This window comes from Varroa jacobsoni, unplaced genomic scaffold, assembly GCF_002532875.2.
Source record: "Varroa jacobsoni isolate VJ856 unplaced genomic scaffold, vjacob_1.0 contig00285, whole genome shotgun sequence".
Classification (NCBI taxonomy): Eukaryota; Metazoa; Arthropoda; class Arachnida; order Mesostigmata; family Varroidae; genus Varroa; species Varroa jacobsoni.
This window is the reverse complement of record NW_019214440.1, coordinates 151,265-173,928: the sequence shown is the minus strand read 5'-3', so window position 1 is coordinate 173,928 and position 22,664 is coordinate 151,265. Positions and strand designations below refer to the sequence as shown.

General features: G+C 45.8%; 1 protein-coding gene across 2 annotated transcripts; it reads right to left on the bottom strand.

The window, feature by feature from the left end:
- Positions 1–878: 878 nt before the first annotated feature.
- On the bottom strand, positions 879–20,828 carry LOC111271013 (uncharacterized). 2 transcript variants are annotated; one of them, XR_015315148.1, is made up of 5 exons: positions 18,810–20,010; positions 10,471–11,117; positions 10,031–10,323; positions 3,175–5,380; positions 879–2,279 (listed from the first exon to the last, which is right to left on the bottom strand). XR_015315148.1 is itself a non-coding variant. In XM_022851526.2 (5 exons), exons 2-5 carry the CDS (start codon positions 19,108–19,110, stop codon positions 4,903–4,905), a joined length of 1,719 nt encoding a protein of 572 aa, XP_022707261.1. In that variant the 5' UTR covers positions 19,111–19,817; positions 20,626–20,828; the 3' UTR covers positions 879–4,902. The 2 variants fall into 2 exon arrangements, 1 of the variants encoding a protein (XP_022707261.1); XM_022851526.2 differs by adding an exon at positions 20,626–20,828 and having other exon boundaries at positions 879–5,380; positions 18,810–19,817.
- Positions 20,829–22,664: the final 1,836 nt, after the last annotated feature.

The following is a 22,664-nucleotide window of genomic DNA, read 5'->3' as shown; positions in this document are numbered from 1 at the left end:
AGCGCCTAATGGTTGTCGCGCAACGTTAGCTGTTGGCGCCGTTCTGTGCGGTAGTCATGACATATAGCTAAACAGTAGCAATAGCTTTAGCAAGCAGGTACGGTAATGAACGGTAGCAGGCTTTGTTACTTCCTACCCCGCAGTTCACCTTTTTCCGCCGGAGACCTTTCTTTATTATTCGTAACTGTTTCACTACCGGGCTCTTCACAACCGACTTAGCAGATTAGTTTCATAAGTCGATGCACGCAATTGCAGCGGTCGTCGACGAAATTTTAAGTTTAAGAACTTGAGGGACACGTTGACATGCTATTTTATGCTGGGAGTCAGCGTCTAATCGAATGCCTCACGGCGGTATAGGACGTACAACTGGAAACGTTTAGTCGCTCTGTTACGCTACTCTAAAGGGAACTGTAGCGTGTACCCCCGGGAGGTGAGTCACTGTGAAAACAACTGCTAACAAAGCAGCGTGCGGAGCCAAAAGATCATCAACATTTGTGCATCATCAACCGCTGTTACTGCCTAATGTTAGCAGGGCCATTGTGTTCGAACAGTATAGAATATTGTTATAATTGCACATTTAACTTCATGTAAAACTCCGGTCTGCATTATTTTCAACTTCTGTTTAACTCTTTAGTAAAGACTGCCTAAGAAACAGATGTGAAGAGTATCAAACGCAGTCGAGTGGAAGCTGGCAGTTGAAAAATTCAACCTAGTTCTCCAGAGGCTTCGTAAAGAAAAATATATCTATAAAAATTTACTCGTGAGACAAGTCACTTAAAAAGAAATGCTATCTATATATAATTTTAATATTATATAGTGCAAGGACAGAGTCTTTGTACACATTGAGAACCAATCTTTCCAATTAATACGCAACTAAATAAACGGACAATAAAGCTTGTTTTATTTAGCCCGATTTGATAGAGACGAATTTGTAATATAATCCACAGTGGAAAACAGCCTACACTTTACATTTACTCGATCAAATCTAATGCTCAGCATACGAGCATATCAGGGTCATATGGACATATTAACGAGCTTGCAAAACGGGTCCGCAAAACCGATACTGCGTTTTTGTCCTACTTATATGCCATTACTTAGTAGTAATCTGAAGAGTATAAGAGAAAAATCTATTTAGGCGTGAAGCCTGGACGTATAGGATTAATGAAGTTTAATTGTAGAAATTTCGGCACAGGTTAGTTCGTATTTTTCATACGTCGAAGGGAAGCAGAAAGCTAATTATCGTATCTATATAAACACGTGAGTTTTTTTTTATAAAAATAGTAATTACCATTATGACATAGGAAGATCGCACACTTCGTTATGTGATCTAACTAGACACATAACGTCGTCTTCCAGAGTCGTCAAAAACAAGGAAGCACTAGGCCATACTAATCACCATAACGTTGTCAGAGCGTAATTTTAATTTCGTCTTAGTGCGATAATCGACATCAATAGGCCCGGACGCTCGCAACAAACCCACGATGAGAATGGTTTTCACATTTTTTTCAACTAGCGATTCCATGAAGCTCACTGTCCACCTCGTGATGTCTGTGACAAAGCTTCTTCATCGTAGTTTCAAGTCTTGAACACTAATAACAACTATAACGTACGCTAGGACGTTTGCTAACATTTTTCTTCGATAAGTAATACCTATGATATACGAAATCCAAGACAGTCACCTATTTAACTTAAATATAACAAGTTTTTATTATTACGGCTGTTCTTTTCCGTTTGTTTGTTCGATACGATATAATTAGTTACTGTAACACCTGTCACGAGTCGCGCTCACACAGACATACTGATTTAATCATTGCCTGCGTTGATGCATTTGTATATCTATAGTACAGCTCGGCCGTTCGCCATTGTGGGTTATTCAACCACAATAATTGGGTTCTTCTGACTTCTGGGACGATACATAGATGTTTGTTGTCGTTGAAGAAATGCAGAAATCGATATATTTATGTTACAATATGGAGCAATTAGGGTGGTTCGCAGATCTATGTTTGTCTTCTATCTTATGATCTTCCTTCATTTACTGCGAAGCATTTAAACATCACCTAATCTTGATAACAATCAGACTAATTATTAGAGTTCAGGTATATACAGCATGAAAACCCGGAACAGCCAGGTAATATATGATGAAATAATAGGGTGAATCTGTTTTTATTATCTGAATTTATTGGCCAAAACATGGGACAGGCGTTGTTCTCTGTAAACGTCACCCCTACGATCGAAGCGTCTGAAGGTAGCCATTACTATCCAGCGTCGTTCAGTTCTACCTGGGCGTGTAAAAATCACACAAAACCGTTAGGCCACATCTGAGACACAGACACACCCTCGAAAATAGCTCACTTAAATACTCATAAATGGCCAACTAATGCTGATGATAGTTGCTAATGCCCGGAGCACATCTTACGTTTTTCTATACTCCGCCACTACACGTCTTACAACACATACACTACTAATACACGTAAGAAACGAACGTGTATATCTATAATAATAATTATAATGGATTTATATTTGCGTCGTGTTTATTTAGTACTGATAAAATTATATTACTGTTGTTTACGATATGAATATGGTTTCTCTTTGGCTAATGTACACGTTGGCGACAATCTTTCCTTCGATCGCAGTCAACCACCACCGCGTTGATACTTGTTTGTAGTGGCGTCCATGCGCCAGGGATCGCACCAAATTAACAATCAAGCTGCCTATACGAGGGCCATACCGCAACTATATATATAGGTTTCACAAATCTACTTTAATTTTCCACCTCCGTTGTTTATAAAGTAGTAATAAATATGTACACAACACAAGTGCCTATTCGTGGAGCCTGTTTTTCTCTCGATCAACTCGAAAGCAGATCACCAATGATGGGCTACTACAGATATCTACAAGTTCCTAGAGTAGTTCGGATCATAGCTCTCCACTGCTTTGTAACATCAGTCTAAACATTGTCAGCTTGGGTTAACACCCAGCCAAATCTATATACAACACTACTGACCCGTTAAACCGAACTTGTAGTGCTCAATACAGCGAAACACATCAGCTTGTTTTGTGGCTTCCTCCTATATGAATAATAGGCATCTATTATGTGCAGTTGTTACTATTATGGATAATAAGCCTTCAGTAATCGCTCATTTCCTCCATCAACAATCATAGTTCCACCTTTACCTTGTATCTCCTTCACTTCACCTTCGAGTGTTGTTATCACAGAGAAATAAGTTACAATGTCATTTGGTAGAGACGCCCATGTTATTCAGTTACTTTGCTGTGCATTTTGGTAAAACATCTGTCCCGATTCATCCACGAAAGTGCGGTCGGTAGGTAAATTTGTGTGACTATGTCCGTGTGCATGCATGTCTGTGTGTGAGCGTGTGCGTGTGTCTTCGTGTGTGTGTCTGTGTCTGTGTGTGTCTGTGTCTGTGTCTGTGTCTATGTCTGTGTGTGTGTCTCTGTGTGTGTGTTGTTATAATTATAAATTCTGTTTACATTTATCTCTCTACAGATTTCGTATTGTATTTATATTGTTGCGAAAAGGAGTTAGCTCTAGGAGACAAGTTTGAAGAGATCCGCAAAGTTTAGGTAAGTTCCGAGAACATGTGGATGAGTTGATGAAGTAAAGGTCATATGCATTAATTCTGAGCCGCTTCACAGTATTACTTGACGAAGAAAGAACAATATCGGATCGTAACGTGGTCCGCTCCATAGCCCTCATTTCAAACACTCAAATTTATTGATCGTTTTATAACTTCTTATTAGGATAAGTTTCACGTTTCTTAAAATAAACGAACGAAGCGAAGCGGCTGTCTTATACCGCGTACAAAAAAAAAACAGGTGAGGGTCGTGCTGTTCGATTGATCGACTGATTGAGAGAGATCATGAGAGGTTATGCTTCTTTCTCCGTCATAGCTAAGATGTGTGTTGTTTGTTCTCTGCGAAAAAAGAGACTAGGGATCACGGGAATGCCCTTAGAGAGCTCGAGCTTCTCACTGCCTCGCTTTTTGTTCTCCTTTATCATCTTCGTATTGTCCTTTTTTCACAACTTATGTTTCGTCAGTTAAAAAGTGAACGTTCACTTTCGATTATGCTTACTTACCACAACTTAAATTTCGTCAGTTCTTTCGATTATGCTTGCTTTCTTTGTTCTTGTTTTGCCTTCCTGCACGTTCTATTCATTACTTCCTCTTTCTTATGTAATATTTTGTTAGAAACCATTTGCTCCTCATATGTTAAACTACTGTCGCCTCCTTAATTATGATAAGCTATGTACGATTCTCTTTTATATTTTTTGTATAATAGTATAATAAAATGTTTTGTTTTTTTCTTTTTCTTCTCAGGCCGTTATTTATGTTATTATTATTCTATGTATAGTTGAAATGGTCTTCGTTGTCCTCATCATTGAAATAATGACATAAATGCATCGTTCTTATATGATCAATAGTAACGTAGTCGTGTACAGCAAAAGGATTATAGCAGGAATAGTATTTCATTGTATGTAAGTAGGTTCTACGGACACCGCTTTGTTGATTTTAATCAACCGGCCTGGTTAGTCCTGAATATAATGAATGCCTATTCGGAATCTGGTGGACGGTTTCATTAGTGTCACTCCGTCCAACATAGTAAGAACATTATTACGTAGTTCACCTCAGTGACCGGGCGCTCAATCTTCGCGCCTAGAGTGAAAGACTACCCCGGCATCATCGTTCTATCGACTCAGGGGGTCGACAACTTACTGTCAAGCTATTATTCGTAGCGATAGTTCGCACCGGATTCGATCTCTGCTACTTCGATTGTATTCAACTAATTTATCGCTGCTGGTATCATCGTAGTTATTAGTACCGCCTTTCGAGGTGACGGGTACATGATGACAGCTCATCAGTGTTTTTTTCGAAATACCACTTAGTACTGTTCCTGAGAAGTCGCATCTTTTGGATGCTGCAACAACGTGACTGGAAAGGATCCATCCTGGAATTTAAAGTGTCGCTTATCGTAAAACTTCAGTAATGCCGGACTATACGGGTGGTTTTCCTTCAGGTGGACGTAGTGAACTTCGGGCTCGTTTGTCGTATGACCACATTCTTCACAGACGTACATCTTTTGGCGGCGTTCCTTGTACGCGTACTGATGCTTCGCTCCGTGCACCTTGAGCGAATGCGACTCCAATGAGCAACGCTGCGTGAACGACTTATCGCAGAGGTTGCACTTATATGGTCGTACGCCGGTGTGGGTTCGGGTGTGACGTTTCAGGTCAAACGTATCGTTAAAGCCTTTCCCGCAAAATGTGCATAGATAGCGCTTCACATCGCTATGACACTTCATGTGACGGTTGAGCAGGCGCTGAAGTCCGAACGATTTGCCACATACCTTACAGGCGAGCCTGAAGCAGAGCAGAAAAGAAAAACGGTTAGTAACGGTCGCACAGGCCCCTTAGCCCAGATCTTTCACTGACGGCGGAAGTTCTCATTAAGCTGTTCGGTTTTCGTTGCCTGTTCTATAAAAGCGGCATCCCTCCATGCTACTATCTGCCCAAACCAGTATCCCTGTTTGAAACAAGATCAACTTCTGAAGTTTGAAGATGCGAACACACACATCTATAACAGACAGCACCAATAGTCACCGGTGGTCGCCGTAAGTTCAGTCGAGTCGACAACGGCACTTAAGAAGGCAGCGGGCAAATCTCAGCGAACCATCCGGTAAAAGCACCTGCCCCGCTGTTCTTTTCGCGCCGATAGCACAGAGATGAACAGTCACAGCTAAACGCACAGCATAGCGAGCGTAAATTTGTTTCGTATGTGCATTTGTTCTCCGCAGCCTTTACTTTGGAACAGCGGTGTTGCTGGGATTGGGGTTGTGTGGACCTGTATGCGTGTCTGTCCTTCAATGGACCCGGTGCCAACGAAGCGAAAAGACAATATGATAGAGATTGATGCAGGCCGATTGCTGTTGCTGCTGCTGCTACTGCAGCAGGTGATTGACACTTTAACATCACGAAAAAAACGACGGCACTAGCAGACGCGGCAATAACAGCAATCATAACCCCAACGGTTGGACGAGTACCGACGATGAGCTTGTTTCTGAAGGCAACGGGGGCGTCTCGCATCCGTTGGAATTCAGTTGATTCCACGCTAGGAAGTATGTGCGCGGACGCACAAATACAGATTAATAGTGATTATTATCTGTATCATTATGTTCCCTTTAACAGTGATTATTATCTGTATCATTAACATTGTGCTCCCTATTCATGTTACACGTTTCGCTCACCCCTGCGCCAATGGGACAATTCGTTTCGGCCTTGCGAACTGTTCAACCGTTCTTCGACGTTGAAACCGTTGAGGCTTCAGCTGGCAGTCAGACAACGGCTCGAAGACCGGTGAAAGAGCAGGCCGTAAGAACGCGACCAACAGTCGCTCTGTCGGCACTATGCTTTGCTGCCGCTGCTGCTGCTGCTACTACTACTACTACTACTACTACTACTACTACTGCCACCACTACTACTACTACTAATGTCGGCAAAAGGCCGGTGGTTCACACGAGAACGCAGGCATGGACCGTACGTCTACGCATCTACCTTCATAGCCGCATACATGTATCTGTCTGTTGCTTGAACCAGAGAAATTCATCTGCTGCGCGATCGCCGCGACGGAGATACTTGCCCCAACTGCAACAGACTCCTCTTATAGCAGCGCAACAAGAACAACTGCCACAAAACATATCGCTCTCACTCGATCGTTGCCTCTTGCCGTTGTTCCTGTTACTGTCGCTGCTCGACTCGGCATTTTAGCCGTTTCGTTCAACCTGTAACGGTGGTCGCTCAACGCAACGGTTCAACGACAACGACGACAAACGAACGAACAAGCAAGCGAAGTCCAAATTACTTCTAATGCTGCCACGGCTGCTTCTGTTACTTCTTTTCCTACCACAGACGGTAACCAACAACGGCGCAGCGTATGGGAAACGGTTCACGGTGAAGGTTGTGCCCCGAGGCTAACGATCGCCCCGTACCGAGGTGACGTCGAAGACGACAACGATACTGGGGTTGAAACAAGCTCGCGTATCAACGCTCTAATGTATATCGCGTATCGTTTCCACGGCTGATTCTGTGCTGCAAATGTCAGAAGTTCTCAACGCGTTAACCATCAATGGCCGTTTGACATCGGCGTGTCGACGTTTGTTTGCGCGCCGCCGCACGTCGTTTACGCAATAAGTGATAACAGGCTAAACGTCTCATTGGCAGCAATAATAAGCTACACAAACCCAATAAAAAAAATCAACATTTCATCCTGCTGTTATTGGGGCTGTACGGCAGTGTGTACGTACGCGAAACAGCGCGTCCTGTTTTCGGCTATGCGTGTCTGCGGCGATGATTTCACGATCATCATCGTTGTCGAGATAGAGTAGAAACGAGCAATAGGGATGGATGAAAGGAGATAAGCACACAAACAAAGAAAAACAGTACGGGAGAAAATAAATCACCGGGCCCAAGTGAAGAAATGGCAGATCAGATAAAGGTGTGTGATAAAAGTCATGGTAAAGAACCAACATCATGATTTCTTTGCTGGTGGTAGCAGTAACTGCAGCGGCAGCAGATGTCGCCCGAATAATTGAAGCCACTATAAAACAATCGGCTGGAGAGAGATACTCAATATTGCATTTCCGTTAGCAGAAAAAAAAAGTCAACCGAAAAGCTGTTATCACAGCGAGCCATGCCATAATACATACGCTAACACACACGTAAATGTATGACAGACAAATAGACGGATTGATAGTCGAAGTACGAACTGCTACCAAACACAATAGTAACACCAACGATGACTCTACCATGGAATCATGTCGCGTAGCAACAGTCTTCGCAGTCCGCTGTCATCATCCGTCGTTGTAAGTTAAGAGAGAAACTGAAGATATTGACGATGGAGCGCCTTTCGACGCAGCACGTATCCTGCTTCATGAATGTCTAGTATATGTGTGTGTGCGCAAGCGCGCGTATCTCTATGGGTGCTTGGATGACTGCGTGCGTCTAAAAGTGTGACCTTGCGGCCAAAGTACCGCCAAAGTCAGACGTCCTTCGACTTTGACGAACGTAATTATTAACAACGGCAGCAGTAAGCGCGGTCGCGGTGGAGAACTGTGACGATAACGTCGATAACAACAACAGCAACAACACAAATTAGGAGAATGAAAAAGATGATGGGAAAAAAATTATTTTGGGCAAACGGTGAGGATGGAAGTGACGATGATGACAAAGACTATTAGACAGCTAATCAGCCCTATTATTGGCTGCATATAGATATCTATGTACGGGGCGTGTTGATACGTCTATACGTAACCGGGCCTGGCTGGCCTGGCAGCTAGTCACGTAAATTTTAGCCTGCTTATAATCAAACAATTAGAATACGTCGTTTACACGCCACAGAACTACACCCGTATCGATACGTGCTATTGAGGCTGTGTATTTCAACGTAGACAAATTTTACGTATATGGAATAGAATACGGCGACAGAATTAGGCGAGTCCATCTAGGCGCAAGGACCATCCTCGATCATTATGATTGCCCTGTTCTTATCATCGGTCCTATTATCTGAGTAAATCCAAATTTCCGTAATACTAGCAGCTTCCTCAGGTCCTGTTTCTCGCGTTCTCGTTTGATTTCTCTTAATAAGCAGAGACCTCCACAGATCAGGGCCCGCTCCCCCCTACTAGCAATGCGCGAACGATCCTTCACACCTCCTACGCTAACAGCTTTAACAGCATCAGCGTCACCATCGAGAAGAGCAATGGCAGCATCTTCATCGCTTTACTCTGAAACGCAGACGTGCAAGCAGGCGTAATACACCAGCGTTCGTATAAGCCACATTCGAACAGAGGCAAAGAGAGCCATCGCGTTCGTCCTGGCCTTGTCTTTTCACCGTTCGCTAGGTCGGAGTCTGATTCATCAGATTGTTGTGTTATTGTTATTACATCTAACGCAACCGCTACGACGGCGGAAGGGAAGTGCGACGATCGACGACCGGGATAAGATGGACTAGCCAACGAATGGTCGTATTATTGGCTTTCGTCACTGCCACAAATCCTAGCCACCAGCATGCTTACAGCGGCCGGGTAAGAACGTAGGCAAGCGGCATACGCCGAACGCCGACCAGTAACCGCCATCGTCACCACAAACAACGATCAGATCCTCGTGCGGTGCCCCGCAACGGTGGCAAAGGCGATGGTTGCAATGAAAACGTAGACGCTATCTGCACTGCTGGCATATGGTGATCTCCGCCAGTAACTGTGATGCTGATGGTCGCAGCAGCAGCAGCAGCAGCAGTAGTAGTAGTAGTAGTAATAATAATAACGGTAGCTGTAGCGTTATCACGGCGTTGACAACGCCAAACAAATCCCCAAAGGCACCCAGCCTTCAATTCTGCTCTTCCTTCAACTTGGGTTTGCGTCTATCGTGTTTCTGCATAACAGTTTACCACCAGTTTGGTGATTTCTTCTCCACTGTTTAATGCTTTCAGCTTCATGGCGTCCTTGGACTGGGGCTGGCTACCATTCTTTTTAGTACGACTAGTCCTACCGATGGTTCATTTTGCCGTTTCATCTGTCCGTTGGCTATGCTTATTTTCTGCCATTCGATTAACAAGCAGGGCATAGCTTATTGGCTGCAGGCTTGCTACAGGGATAAAGGCATTTCGCTTGTTGAAGATATGTTGACGTTTTTACCGTTGAAAAAGCCAAAATTGCCAGAAGATTAAAAAGCAGTAAGAGCAGCAGCAGACGTGGAACATCCAAAAAGCTACCGAGGGGCAGCAATAGCATTAATAGCAGCAGAAACCACTTCTACGAAAAATCTCCCAGTGCCGCCCATAGCCCGTTGATGATAGCCAGCCACCAGTTTGTGGTTACTTCCGAGTACCAGCAAAAAAAAAAAGCCAATATGTGGTATTGGTAAACTGAATCAGTCTAATTCACAATAGCGTACTACAATTACGCCGATTAGACAGCGTGAAAAAAATAGAAATGTCTCTATTATACATATACTTACTTGTCATTACTGGCACCTGTCGCGTTACAGCTGGCTGAATTGCTTATATAATTGTTGTTGACATCGCAGGTGTTGCTGAGGTTTTGGGGCTGTTCGATTGTTTCGGTGGCAGCAGCGTCGACCGCTGGCTTTCGTTGGTTAACAGCCGCTGCAGCTGGTGGTACTGAACCTTTGACCGTCGGTGGCGGAGGCGGAGCTGAGGCCGGAGTCGAACTACCCAAATTCAGAAGTGGATTCTTGATTCCATGGCCACCGTTCACGAATTCTATGGGAGCTGCGATCGGTATACCCATCTGTAACACGAAAAAAAGCTGATAATAGCTTGACAAACTGATAATAAAGCAAGCTTTGCAGTTTGCACTAAGATGCATCAGTCTGAATATAATTGCAATAGTAATGATGGTAGTAATAACCATTGTCAAGTTGCTAATAATCCGTACCCTTTGCCGAAGAACTTGAATACGACACTGGAGACCGGGGCTAACAGGATCAAATCCACTCTGGCTTTCATCATCGGAGTGACTACTAATCTTTTCTGGGCTACTGCTACTGCTGCTGCTGCTGCTCGTCTTCTGTCCTTTAGTATCAGGCCATTCGCCCTGTATGGGTGACGACGGTCTAGCGGACATGTCACATAGAAGATGCGGATCAGGGCTGAGGCATGTTAGTGTATGTACAGATGCTGGTTGATAGTCCTGGGCACCTACAGCAGCAGCAGCAGCAGCAGCTGCAGCAGCTGCAGCAGCAGCGGCAGTGGGATGCCCACGGTGATTATGGGCTGCTGCAGCGGCGGCAGCGGCTGCAGCAGCAGCTGCTGTATACTCATGCGGATGTGCGATGTGATACTCAGGTCGGAAATCTTCGAAACGCGACGCGGGGTAATACGGCTGAGGTCGAAGCGGAGTTTGCATTTCCTGGATGACCGGAACCCGTTGTGATGAAAATGGTGCATGGTGGTAGGCAGGATGACCAAGCATTGGCACTGTTGAGGTTACCTCATCCTCGCTTTCCGACTGGGGTGGCGTCGTTGATGAACGCGAGACCGTCGGCAGCCATTGCATTACGCGTTGCGTTTCGGGCCGTTCATCTGCAACAAAACAGAACTAGCGTTAAGTAAAGAATGCGTAGTACAGGACGCGTAGGTATACATGAATATATACCTAACTGACGTTTGCACGAAAGCCGAACCCGGTGAGAGTCATCGCACCGCGTGGTTTACATCTGCCTCTTAAAAAAAAAACCACTGTGGATTCTTGAATGACGTATTCACGAAATAGACAGGGCAAAGAGCTACAGAGGTAAACTGTCGGAGGGGGGCATAGAGATAGCGACTAAAGGCGAGAAAGTAGAAAAGATTAAGAAGGGTAGGAGAAAAAGAAGACGAAGGAAAAGAAAAATAAGCCAAGGACACTGAGATCACTTGAATCGCCCAGCGGGGCGCCATTCGTCGGCGGTGGCGGCATCAGCTCATTCGTGATTCAAGCTCCATATGGCGCTTAGATGACGATGGGCTTTCGGCCGCAGCCGTATGGGTCACTCGTTCGACATATGCATACGCTATAAAGAGAAAGGAAGACCCGTGTGCGTAGAGAGCAAAGAAGATGAACGGGGCGAGAGCGTAGATAGGAAGACATACAGGGTGAGTGTGCGCTGTCCGCTAAGGAGCGACTGTGCAAAAAAGAGAAAACGGACGAAAAGAATCGAAGCGAAGGCACACAACGAACTGGCGAACACTTATAGAACAGCCGTACACCCAGTTCAGTCGCAGCTAGCAGTCCGTGCCGCTATGATGGCTGCCGCTGCACCCATATGGCTTCGGCTGCTATTGACGCCGCTGCTATTCATGCTGGCGGTTACTAACGGCCAGTCTGACAGCTAGCTTACTATGCACTATAGTGGAGAGGACCGTTAGTTCACAACCTTTGCCCCTTTTAAACAGCATTCCTCCAACGAGCGCTTTTCTCGGAACGACCAACAAACGACGGCGGATCTGATGTCGGAGGGAGAGCGAGCGCCAGCAACGGCAGCAGCGGCATAAATGCTAGAAAGATGCTGTTTTCTATAGCTGTTCGAACTCTGCTTTTCCCCGAGCAGAAACGCGGCGATATAGGTTAGAAGCTCGTAGCTGAGCCTGCAGCCGTCTCGTGGTCGTTCTTTGAGCTGCCGCGCTGTTGTTGTCGTTGTCGATGATGTCGTTGCCTATGGCCCAGCAAGAAAAGAGCGAGCGAGCGAGTGAACTGGTTACTGCCACTGCCGCTGCTGCTGCTGCTGCTACTATCAGCACCTATACGACGACGACGACGACAGCTACAAGCGAGGATCTATTGCCACGGAATCTCCAATAGCAACAACACTTCGTACACTAAGTATATAAAACGGATGGAGTTTCTGTTTCTTTCTATGTCAGTGGTGAAATAAGACCAGCCGGCCAAGCACGAACCGCTAGACTCTGTCTACATGGCGAGCAGCTTTGGATCGTGGTTAGAAGCTGGCTATACGATGAATAGCACAAGGGATGACGCTTGCGTACTATTTGCGGCCGGCGCCACATTCAAGGAGCTGAGACAAATAGAGCCGCAAAAAGCTGAACGAAGGATTCGAGCAAATCGAACGGCCGCGAAGCATCCAGTAGAGACTGTAGCAACAGCAGCATCAGCAAAGGTCGTTAATGGCCTATTTTCTCTCTGTATGGCCCTTCAGCTGCTGGTTCAGGTCTACTCTGCTATCCAACAGCCTTTTCTCCATTTTGACCGTTCGGTTTCGCCCGCCGAAATCTGGTTCATCTCACGTAGTCAGCAAGGGAACGACCCAGCAAGAATAGATTGTTGCCGTTGCGCTCAAGGACGAGAGATGCTGATAGGCGCTGCCGTTTGTATCCCTATAGGCCGTCTAGTTTGTACGCTGGAATAGGTACATTCAGCTTACAGGCATTACAAATAAACGTTTTTTTCTCGCCGACGCTTTTTTGGTAGTTAAGTAGCGTACTCGCGCGTACACAATAGAATAACACTGATATACGCTTAAATATATCAAGATTATGACGGTAGCAGTTCCGTGATTCTTTAGGTGGTTCTATCGCTGGTTCTCGGGCTGAGGCTGATCGAGTTGTGAATCTGCTATATTGTTGCCTCATAGCGTTACTGTTACTCCGCCTGCCCCGTTGTTACAGTAGCCACAGAACCTTATAGAGAATTCACAGTGACAGATGGCAGTCCGTAGACAGGCAAAATACCTGCAGTAGGCCAGACGGCGCAGTGTATGCAGAAGGACGAAGACGGAGGAAGAAGGCAGTAGGCGCCAGCAGGATTGTCACATACGAAGTCGCTGATACATCGAATCAGAGCAATGTCGACGATGACGACAGATCATGAAAACGCAGACGGGAGCTAAACATTTCCATACAGAATAATGAGCACGACTCAGGATGCCCCCACAAATCGAAAACGCTAAAAAATCCTATTTCCCACAGACGATGCTCGACAGCTCAAAGAACGGTGACACTTCTAAATAGCGTGCGACAATGCGAGTGTTGAACCATATAACGACCTTATGCCCCCAGGACCACACGGGCATATCGGTACACTGACACATACAAATCGTGAGTAAAGCAAACACGTAAATACCCATGTATATTCGAGTAGTTATCTATACACTACTGCAGAAAAGCCACCGAGAATAGCAGGTTCAGATAGGACCACCTGTTGGACCTGTGTCCAGTCACATAACCTACAGTTCGACTATGCTGCGAGATCTGGGCACCACTCATCCGTTCAGCCATATCGATCGACACTAACGATATTTTTGCTACCTGCCAACGTCGTCGTTGTCAATGCACCGACGAAGACGATGATGCACCAGAAAAACAACAGAGGATGATAGAACGATGCCTATCACCAAACGGGAGTAGTCATGGATGAAATGGATCGAACAGAGCGTAACAACCTCCCCTTCCCAAGCCCCGACATCGATGCCCCGTTTCAATAAAAAAACAATCCAGAGTAGTATCTGCTTTCTCTCAACCTACTACGTTTCTCTGTTATAGTTACAGTTAGGCTATGCCTACATACCTACATACACCAACTTCTTCAGGCTGGTTTTAAATTACCTCCTAACACAATTGTGCTTAATTCTGATGCCCCTGTTAGCTCAACTTATTTGTGCTTCTCATCTGTTGCTGCTCCCTTCTCGATAGGTACATCGAAGTGTCGCCACAGGACGGTCGAGTAAAGGTGTCCTTCTTCAATCGCCTTCCCTGTTCCTTCAAGCATCAGTCACTCTCAGTGTCGCTAGTTACCCCTTAACGCGTTTCGTCAAGTATGGCGACAGGATAAAACCTTGTGGAAACCATTCGTCCTGGCCGGGCAAGTGAGCCGGTGTAGCCAATACGCTCTGCGGCCTAATGAGGTTTTTACTTATTACTTTCTATGCGTATGGCCATCGTTGCCGCATTCGAGGTTGACGAAGAAAGGAACGAAGGCCAGGTATTGATGGTTGTGGCAATAGGTAGCAGGTACATGATGACGATGACGGTGGACATCAGTGAGCAAGGTGGCGAGACCGGCAGCAGTAGGACGCCGACGGCGGTGGCGGCAGCAAGAATGAACAGCAGATTTGATGGCGGCTGCACCCCGACTAACAAGTGAATGTGGGAACGTTCCCGCGCTAACGTTCTCTTGAACGCCTGCCCATGAGATCTACTGTCCGACAAAGCCACCGTCGGGGCGCTTCCTATGGTAACAACTCGCGGTGCGTCGCTGAAGCGCACACCGCACAGCGGAAGCCGTCGGAGGCACCTGCTTGAGAAAGTCCCGAAGTACTGAAGACCAAATGTTGCCGAAGCTTGCAGCCCCATCATAACCGCCATAACATACTGCCGATCGTATTCGGAGCACTCGTTGGGATTTGATGTTGAAAGTTGGCAGGAAGAGGCCCTGGCCATTTCTGCTCACACAGAAACCTACAGGGAGACCCATTCTAAACGACGCGTTTCGCTGATCGAGCTCATTCGAGCTGTTCATTTGTTGTTGTTGTTGTTGTTGCTGTTGTTGTTGTTGTTTGCCTGACCTTGAACAAGTGCAATCCACGAGACCGAGAGTGCGACTAAACAAGTCCCAATGAAAGCCTGCTTTGACGAGAAGTGACTGCCGCGACGGACTATGCAAAGTATTGATGAGCTGACATTTTTCTTGCGACACACTTACGTGCTATTCCCATTGCATCGACATACCACATAAAAATACTAAAGCTCAATAACGAAGCTTCGACATTGACTTCCGATCTGTTACATTAATACTGATACAACAATGAATTTCAAACATTCGAAAGAGCGCGCGTGAGGGGGAGGGGGAGAGAGAGAAACGTGAATGACTCTGATGACAGCGGCAGCTCCCTTAGAAGTGTGTCTCGTCAGCAATTACCGAGGAATGCCAATAGGCGTACACTCACATCAGACACATGTATGGTGCAGCGTTCATTCGGAACTAATTAACTGATATCTATGCATGTATACGAACTCCTGTGCATGCGTGTGCTTCAATAAGTACCAATGCATATTGATCAGCGGCGGCAGTTGCTTAAATCATGGATAGACCAATACGATCAGAGATACGACCAGAAACGTAGGCTTCCGCAGGCAATCACGTGATCCGGATTGCACGGCAAGGCACTGTCCTCCCTTAAAAGGCGTCTAATTGTCTACCTGGAATAGTGTGGCTCGCCGTCCTATGATACTTCGCACCGTCTGCATGTCGCTTGTTGCCCAACGCGATGGATGACGCTTACATAAGCCTTGCATTATTGCTCCTTCCGCGTGACGACCTTCGCTACGCCACGACGTCGGTCAAGCACCCGCGGCGACGGGTATACTGTTGCTACTGCCGCGCTGCTGCCGTTGTTGTTGTTGTTGTTGTTACAAATGGAGTCTGACGTCCTGAACGTATTTGCGACTGCAACAACGGCGGTCGCCTGATCATCCGTCCGTCACAACCCAGCGCGCGCAGAATTCTTCCTCGACGCCGTCAATCTATCGCATAATCTATCAATAACAGCAGCAGTAGCTACCGAAACATCCAGCTCACAGCTTCAGTCCATCGACAAACGAAGAATGCAACAATTGAATGAATGTCAATGTGAAGGATAAGTGAGTAGAGGATGGAATTTCGATTTAGTTGCTATCAACGTCACGAGCGCTGTCGTCCCCTCCATCGCAAGCGACGACCGTTCGATCTTTGTAGAAGCATCAAACAGTGCCGACAGGGAGCACCACTACCAACATCAACATGGATAGACTATATGTTTGGTCAGATAAAGTTATTTGTATAAATATAATAGCAGTTTGGCGCTTTATCGTCCTGCTGCACTGTTCTGCTATCTACGAACCTAACTAGGAAAGCAACGATTTGATTACTGGAAATTTATCAAGATGACAAAAAATTGTAAAATGTCATTTCCTACGATGATTCATTATAACACCGACTACGCCGAAATCGGGTGGCGCGTCACAAAGCGTGATTATCATAATACCAGAAATTGGTTCATCTTTTCCCGCTTTCCCTCCTTTCTTATTCTTCGCATTTCCTCCTCTCCCGTATTTTTCTCTGCTCAGGCGCGCTTCATAGGGGCAGCAAATACGTCCGCCACTACTTCGTTTATAATTACCGGACACCTTCCTAGACAATACTTGAAGGGAACCTCTTGTGTCCGTAACGCGGGAAAACATTGTAAATAACGGCAGTATATATATACACATCGGTCTATATTATAATATTGATATATGCGTATCTGCAGAACGTCACCCTTCAGCAATGTATGGATCCAGAAATCGAAATGACGTTCACTCGGGGATGGCTCAGGTGACGGATAACAGAGCTGCCATGAGTCATAAGTGAAACCACGAGTCGAGTGCGATGAGAACCAACGAAAAAACGCGCTAGCACTTCCATTTCCAGGTTGCTGCCTTCGGCCGAATGACCATTTCGTCTGTTCTCTGTGCGAACTGTTTTCGCGTTTTGCTAACACGAGCCCCGATAACTAACTAGAATAGAAACTACGTGCAGAAATACTGCGCGAGCCCGCCCATCTGCTGCTAAACGATGTGTATCTTTGGGTTCGCTTGCTGGCTCCAACAGTAAGCAAGTAACAAAACAATCGAGCTAACGAATAACCCGGGCTACCAGGCAACCGGATTGCGCCGTTGATGATCAAACACCAACACCCATCTATAGCACATACATATCAATCAATGGTCGTAAGCCGTGCGATCGTCACCGCAGCAAAAAGAAGACTGCGTAGCAGAACCAGGCGTTGCGGCGGTGGCAGCAAACGGCAAGTCGAACTGATGTAGGGGTGCTTTTGGCAACGGGTGACGTCATTTGTTTTTGATGATATCCTATGCCACCACCACCACCTCTGCTGCCTGTGGTGACGCCGTTGCAGCGAGTGTGTCTGACTTCACGCAATGGGAAGCTGCTGTGGAAAGGAGGACTTCTGCCTTTCGGTGAGAAACACACGTACTCAGCGTCCCGACAACGACACTTAGCTAGACAGCGATACAGAACGACATACGACAAAGAAGAAGACGACACCACTATGCTACTATGAAGACGCCGCTCAGTTACAGATGCATTAAATGAGCATAAAACGTCTGTCTATCTATTTATTCTATATATAGAATTGGACTTGACTGAAAATAATCGTTGCAGCAACCGATGCAACCGTTTTGTTGGTAGGGGATCACCCATCACTCTCAGTCATGCGTGTTTTGTACCTCTCAGTGCTTACACATGTGTATCTATATGTCGTTATGGCTGACGCGACCGATTGACGAATTAGGTAATGACGAGATACGGGTTCAGATACTTAGAACGGGGAAGTACTGAGTAGTCTGGACAGATTTCTTCTTCGTCACATCTCCTGGTTCGACAAGCACATGGCGTCCCATGCAACCTACTGATTATAATGAACATGCACAGCCGAACATTCAGTCGAAGGGCCTAAAATAAAGTTGAACGACAGACGACCTCGGGGCGCGCGGAATCGATAACGGTTTCCTTAAGGAAGAAAGCCGACCGTTGAAAAGATTCCCAGAAAGGGTTTGGCCGAGTTCGGCCAACAGCCGCACGATGCGGATGCTGTTGAACGAACGCGAAAACGTCGGCCCTTCGGACAACGGAGCGTATGGGATCGCCAACGTACATACAGGGAGATAAACGAGAAAGAAAGAAGCTGTGAAGGAAGTCCCGACGCACAACGCAATGTGGCGCAGCCGAATAACGCCAAGCCTCTACTCTCCTGCCCCGTTCCCCTCACCCCACTCGAACGCACAAGCTGCAGGCATTCTTTCTCTATGTAAAAGACGGCCGGGGCAGCAGCGGCTGGAGGAATCGGCTTCTTACAAGAAATAAAGCCGGAGGAGTATTTACCATCAGTACAACAGAAAGAGCCAGCACCACAATCAAAAACAAAGATCGAACTGGACAACAGGAAACAGGATCTTAGTGGCGTGACAAAAAATGGCCTTATCCTTTTCGACTTTTTTTGTACTAGAGGATATGAACATGACTTGCGTATAGTATCATTGAAACCTTCGTTGTTGTGAATGCTTTTAGGACAGGAAATGGCGGTTTATCAAGCATGAGTGGAAACGGGAAAACACTTCCTTTTCTATACGCAGAGGAAAACAATTGATGAAGTTGTTTATCCAGCGGAAAATTGTTAAAGAAGAAATCTGTAAAAGCGATTAGATTGATTAAATTATCGTTGCGTAAACACAGGTACTCACCGATTACGAGTTCGTCCTCAGATTCTTCATGGGCACGCCTTTTCGTGGTTAGACTGAGTGGCTCTTCTTGTGCACCGACCGAAGGAGCTGGCGCTGCTGGGTACGCATGGTTTGCAAGGCCCGGCAGGCCAGTTTGGCCTTCGGGGCTCGCTGGAGGGGTCACCGGTGGACACACGAGAGCCAGGGGCTCATCGGACCCGCCGGGGCCTTCAGTGAGTGCACGCCTCGCAGCCAATTCGGCCTGTTCCTTGGCATGCGCTGCCAAGATGCGCTGTTTGCGCACGAGGAAAGCCTTCGGCATGATTGAACACTGGAGCGTTAATCCATAAACAATGAAACGTCTCCTTTTGGAGAGCAGCTGCGAAGGTGAAAGTCTTCCGATTGTTCGGTTCTGCGCAGGGCCTAGGCCGACGAAGGTCACAAACACTGTCCGTACTAGCTGTTGTTGTAGTGGCAGCTATTTGCGCGTCGAGGGAAGAGGGCGCAGATTCTGTTTGTCAGTCACTCTCGATCATAACATTATAATGTAACTTGATTTTACTTAATGATTGGCCGTCGTGGCCGTATCCAGGAGATCACTTCGAAATTCTGGTGCATCACCAGAATCCATGCGATATTTTGGTACTTAATGGTGGCGAGAGGTGATAGCCTAACCCTCTCCACCGGCATCAGTCCTTTCCCCACCACTGCTGGTGCTACTACCGCCGCTGACTAATACCAGCAGCAACACCGCGAACATCAGCATGAATCAAGCAACGATCCAACCGCAGCAACGGCTAGCGAAATGAAGTAACGTAGGGTGATCATGTTATATAATAACTGCCGTTGAAGGAATATTGTTGCCGGTGCTATTTCTGCTATACCGACCAACACGGCTGAAGCCGATGCCGCTGCTGTTGTCGCTGCCTTCGCTGCGCCAACTTCAGCTAGCTGAAGCGTCCGCCGCTAGGCCTCTGGTCGGTTCCCGCTTGATTACAACGGGGCAGAAAAAAGCGAATTCGAAAATGGCTGAAAGGGAAGACAAAATACAAGAAGACACCGAAAATCATCGCCGGAAACAGACGGCTAAAGTTAATGGATAGCATAGACACAGATGTACGCGTGAAGACAGCGCGAGACGCATATAAGACCCCAAAGATATAGACAGTAACCGCCTGTAGCATTAATTTTTCTTTCAATATACAACGGCATTGCTTTGCTATCACCGCAGGTATGAATATTATAAATATGGGTAGATCTAGGTATGCTGCTCGTCTTCCATGTTGAAGTTCTTAATAAACGAAGTGCAATTGAGGGGTGTGCGATTAACTAATTAAGTAACACAAGCAATGTAACGCCTTCCATTGACGTTCCATTGTGTATATACATACTATTTTCAAGTGGGCCCATCAGAGACAGTGCAATATATACGTAAAATGTCCCATCAACTCGTATAATGAATTAGGTTTCATTAAGTACACAAATATTTACGGTAAAATAAAAAGATTCTAGACAAGGGAAGTGCTTATCACGTAATAGTTTTCGTCAGGGGCAAAGTTTCACACATCGGAACTAGGCCACGGAATCTGAAATATCTTCAACGGAGCTATAACACTGATAGAGTGGGCAAAGTTAGGCGACAAAATATTTAGGAGCTGTCAGACATAATGGTGGGTACTGGAAAGCAGCCAGCAACAAATATGGTTTTTCAAAATATAAACTATTCCAATTCTCACAGGCTGGTATTTATCACATGCGATGCACGTAGACATTCTCAGGTAGTAAATTTTCGTAAATTCTACCTTGTATATATAAAAAAGCACTTCGTTAAACTTACGGTATGTTGTGGTAAACTTGAGGATGTCTCAACACGACTTGTTGTCCTGAGTAGCCAGCGCAAGGAATATGAATCAGTGGCCAAACTATTTGATTTCAGGCAAAGCCCTACCCTAAAACATAGTACGTTCGCAATAGCAAATATTATAGTATGGCTGGATAACTTAACCTTCAAACTTTCTGCTACGAATGATAGCTCGTGCGAGTAACGGGGCTTCGTTTCTTGCTATAAACTAATACAATCTCGAAATGACGCGGGGGAGCGCGCGTACTTCCGCAGTAATAAACGTATTAGTAACAAAAAGCCCTAACTTACACATAAGAACAATTCATCTTAGTAATGCACGCGAGTCTCTTATAGCGATGCCGGTGCACGAGATTGCTTAGAAAAGTAAATAGGTGTCTTTACTCAAATTAATTACGTGCATAAATTCGTCTCCGCTCCAGATATTGAAGCAATTATATAATATTCCTACTAGCAGTGTTGTGTATAAGAAAAATTTTCATCAACCATAATTTGTAAATGACAGAAATTCTCTGTGGCGAGAAGCAACCAGCCTTAGGACCCTGGAGCAGGACACGAGCGTTTTTAAAAATAATCTGATAGGATAAGCCGTCGCAGCGCTCGGCAGGTTCGCCGGCTAAAACGCACGCACTGCTATAATAATTTGTCTTGTAGGAAATGGATAACGAATTACTCTAGTGTAAAGTATTTATAAAAGTTTCCATTAACAAAATGTCTTCTGTACATTTGTCAACATTTACGTCCACACGTTTGGCGGAAATAAGCCTTTCCGTTAGGGCAGAGCAAAGGAATAGGGAAATCAAAGGGCATCGAAAGTGAAAACTTTATATTTTAGACATCATCACTTGATGAGGTCGTCGCACCGATCGTTCTCTGTTTTGATTAGTGTGTTCTCCAGATTTTCTCCATGGTTATCCTAAGCGTTTGCCAAACTCTCAGCTTAAACACTCAAAAATTAAGCTGAACGATGTCGTTTTCGTACGAAATGGCCAAAAAAAAATTAACTTCTCTGAAAAATACAATAGATTCACAGTATATGTGGACGTTGGCTCTATGGTTTGTATGTTTCGACAAGTTCTGACAGCGTTACACCGTAGGTTTCGCTTACTAAATTCGATACATTATCAAAGGCACGAAGGAAATTCCGAGTCGCAATAGGACCACTAGATGACTTTTGCATGCAAGAATATGCGAACGGACTGCTCCTATTAACCTATTGCAGCTTTAGTCTCAAACTTTCTTAAAATGGGTCCACAGTCGCATGCCGTAAGGCCAGCATTGTTAGACCTTGTCCAATAACTTTCGGGGGCCACTTTGCCGACCAAGATGGTATGTGTATAGCAGTATCCAGGTGGCCGCGTCGCCTATCCGAACGAAGAAGATTTTCGTGCGACTCAGCTTGCCCGTTATCTTTATGTGCTCTGACCTGACGTAATGGCACACATGCCCACATCCCAAAGTGTATTAGGAATAGCCGACGTTGTCCGTCAGACATTTCATCGGAGCTCAGGCACTGGACTAATATCATGGCGAAATTGAGAAACTTAACTAACTATTCAAGTCAACCGGTGAGACCTGTTGATTCGTACGTCAATGACCACGCGTCTCTTACTGCCGAAAAAAAGATGGCTGGCAATTACGTTGGCCGTAACAGTAAGTTCTGTTGGCAATACCGACAGCTAAAGAAAAAACAAGAAGACGATGACTTTTGCGAGAAAAATAGACAAGGGAGCAAGAAGCAGAAAAAACCAGGTCGAAGTCCAAGTGGAGCCGTCTCTGAAGTTATATCGACTACATATAGCGCCTGGCTGCACACGTACAGAGCAGAGTGCATCGGAGGCATCTGGGTGGCAGAAGGTCCTTCCGCAAACTCGTCGAACGCCAAAAGGCGACCCGACTGGATGGCTGCTTCTGCTGCTGCTGCCTGACAGGATCAGCTCACGTAGGTTTCGCCGACGCTCGCCGCAGCGACACCAACAACGGCTGCTGACACTGGCCGTTACTGCTTAGAGTCG

Excerpts from the sequence above, each read along its gene's own strand:
- LOC111271013 (XM_022851526.2), bottom strand. The coding sequence starts at position 19,110 with ATGCCGAAGGCTTTCCTCGTGCGCAAACAGCGCATCTTGGCAGCGCAT. Across the intron at positions 11,118-18,809 it reads TGAGGACGAACTCGTAATCG|ATGAACGGCCCGAAACGCAA; the intron begins GTGAGTACCTGT and ends GTTTTGTTGCAG. Across the intron at positions 5,381-10,030 it reads ACAGGTGCCAGTAATGACAA|GCTCGCCTGTAAGGTATGTG; the intron begins GTAAGTATATGT and ends GCTCTGCTTCAG.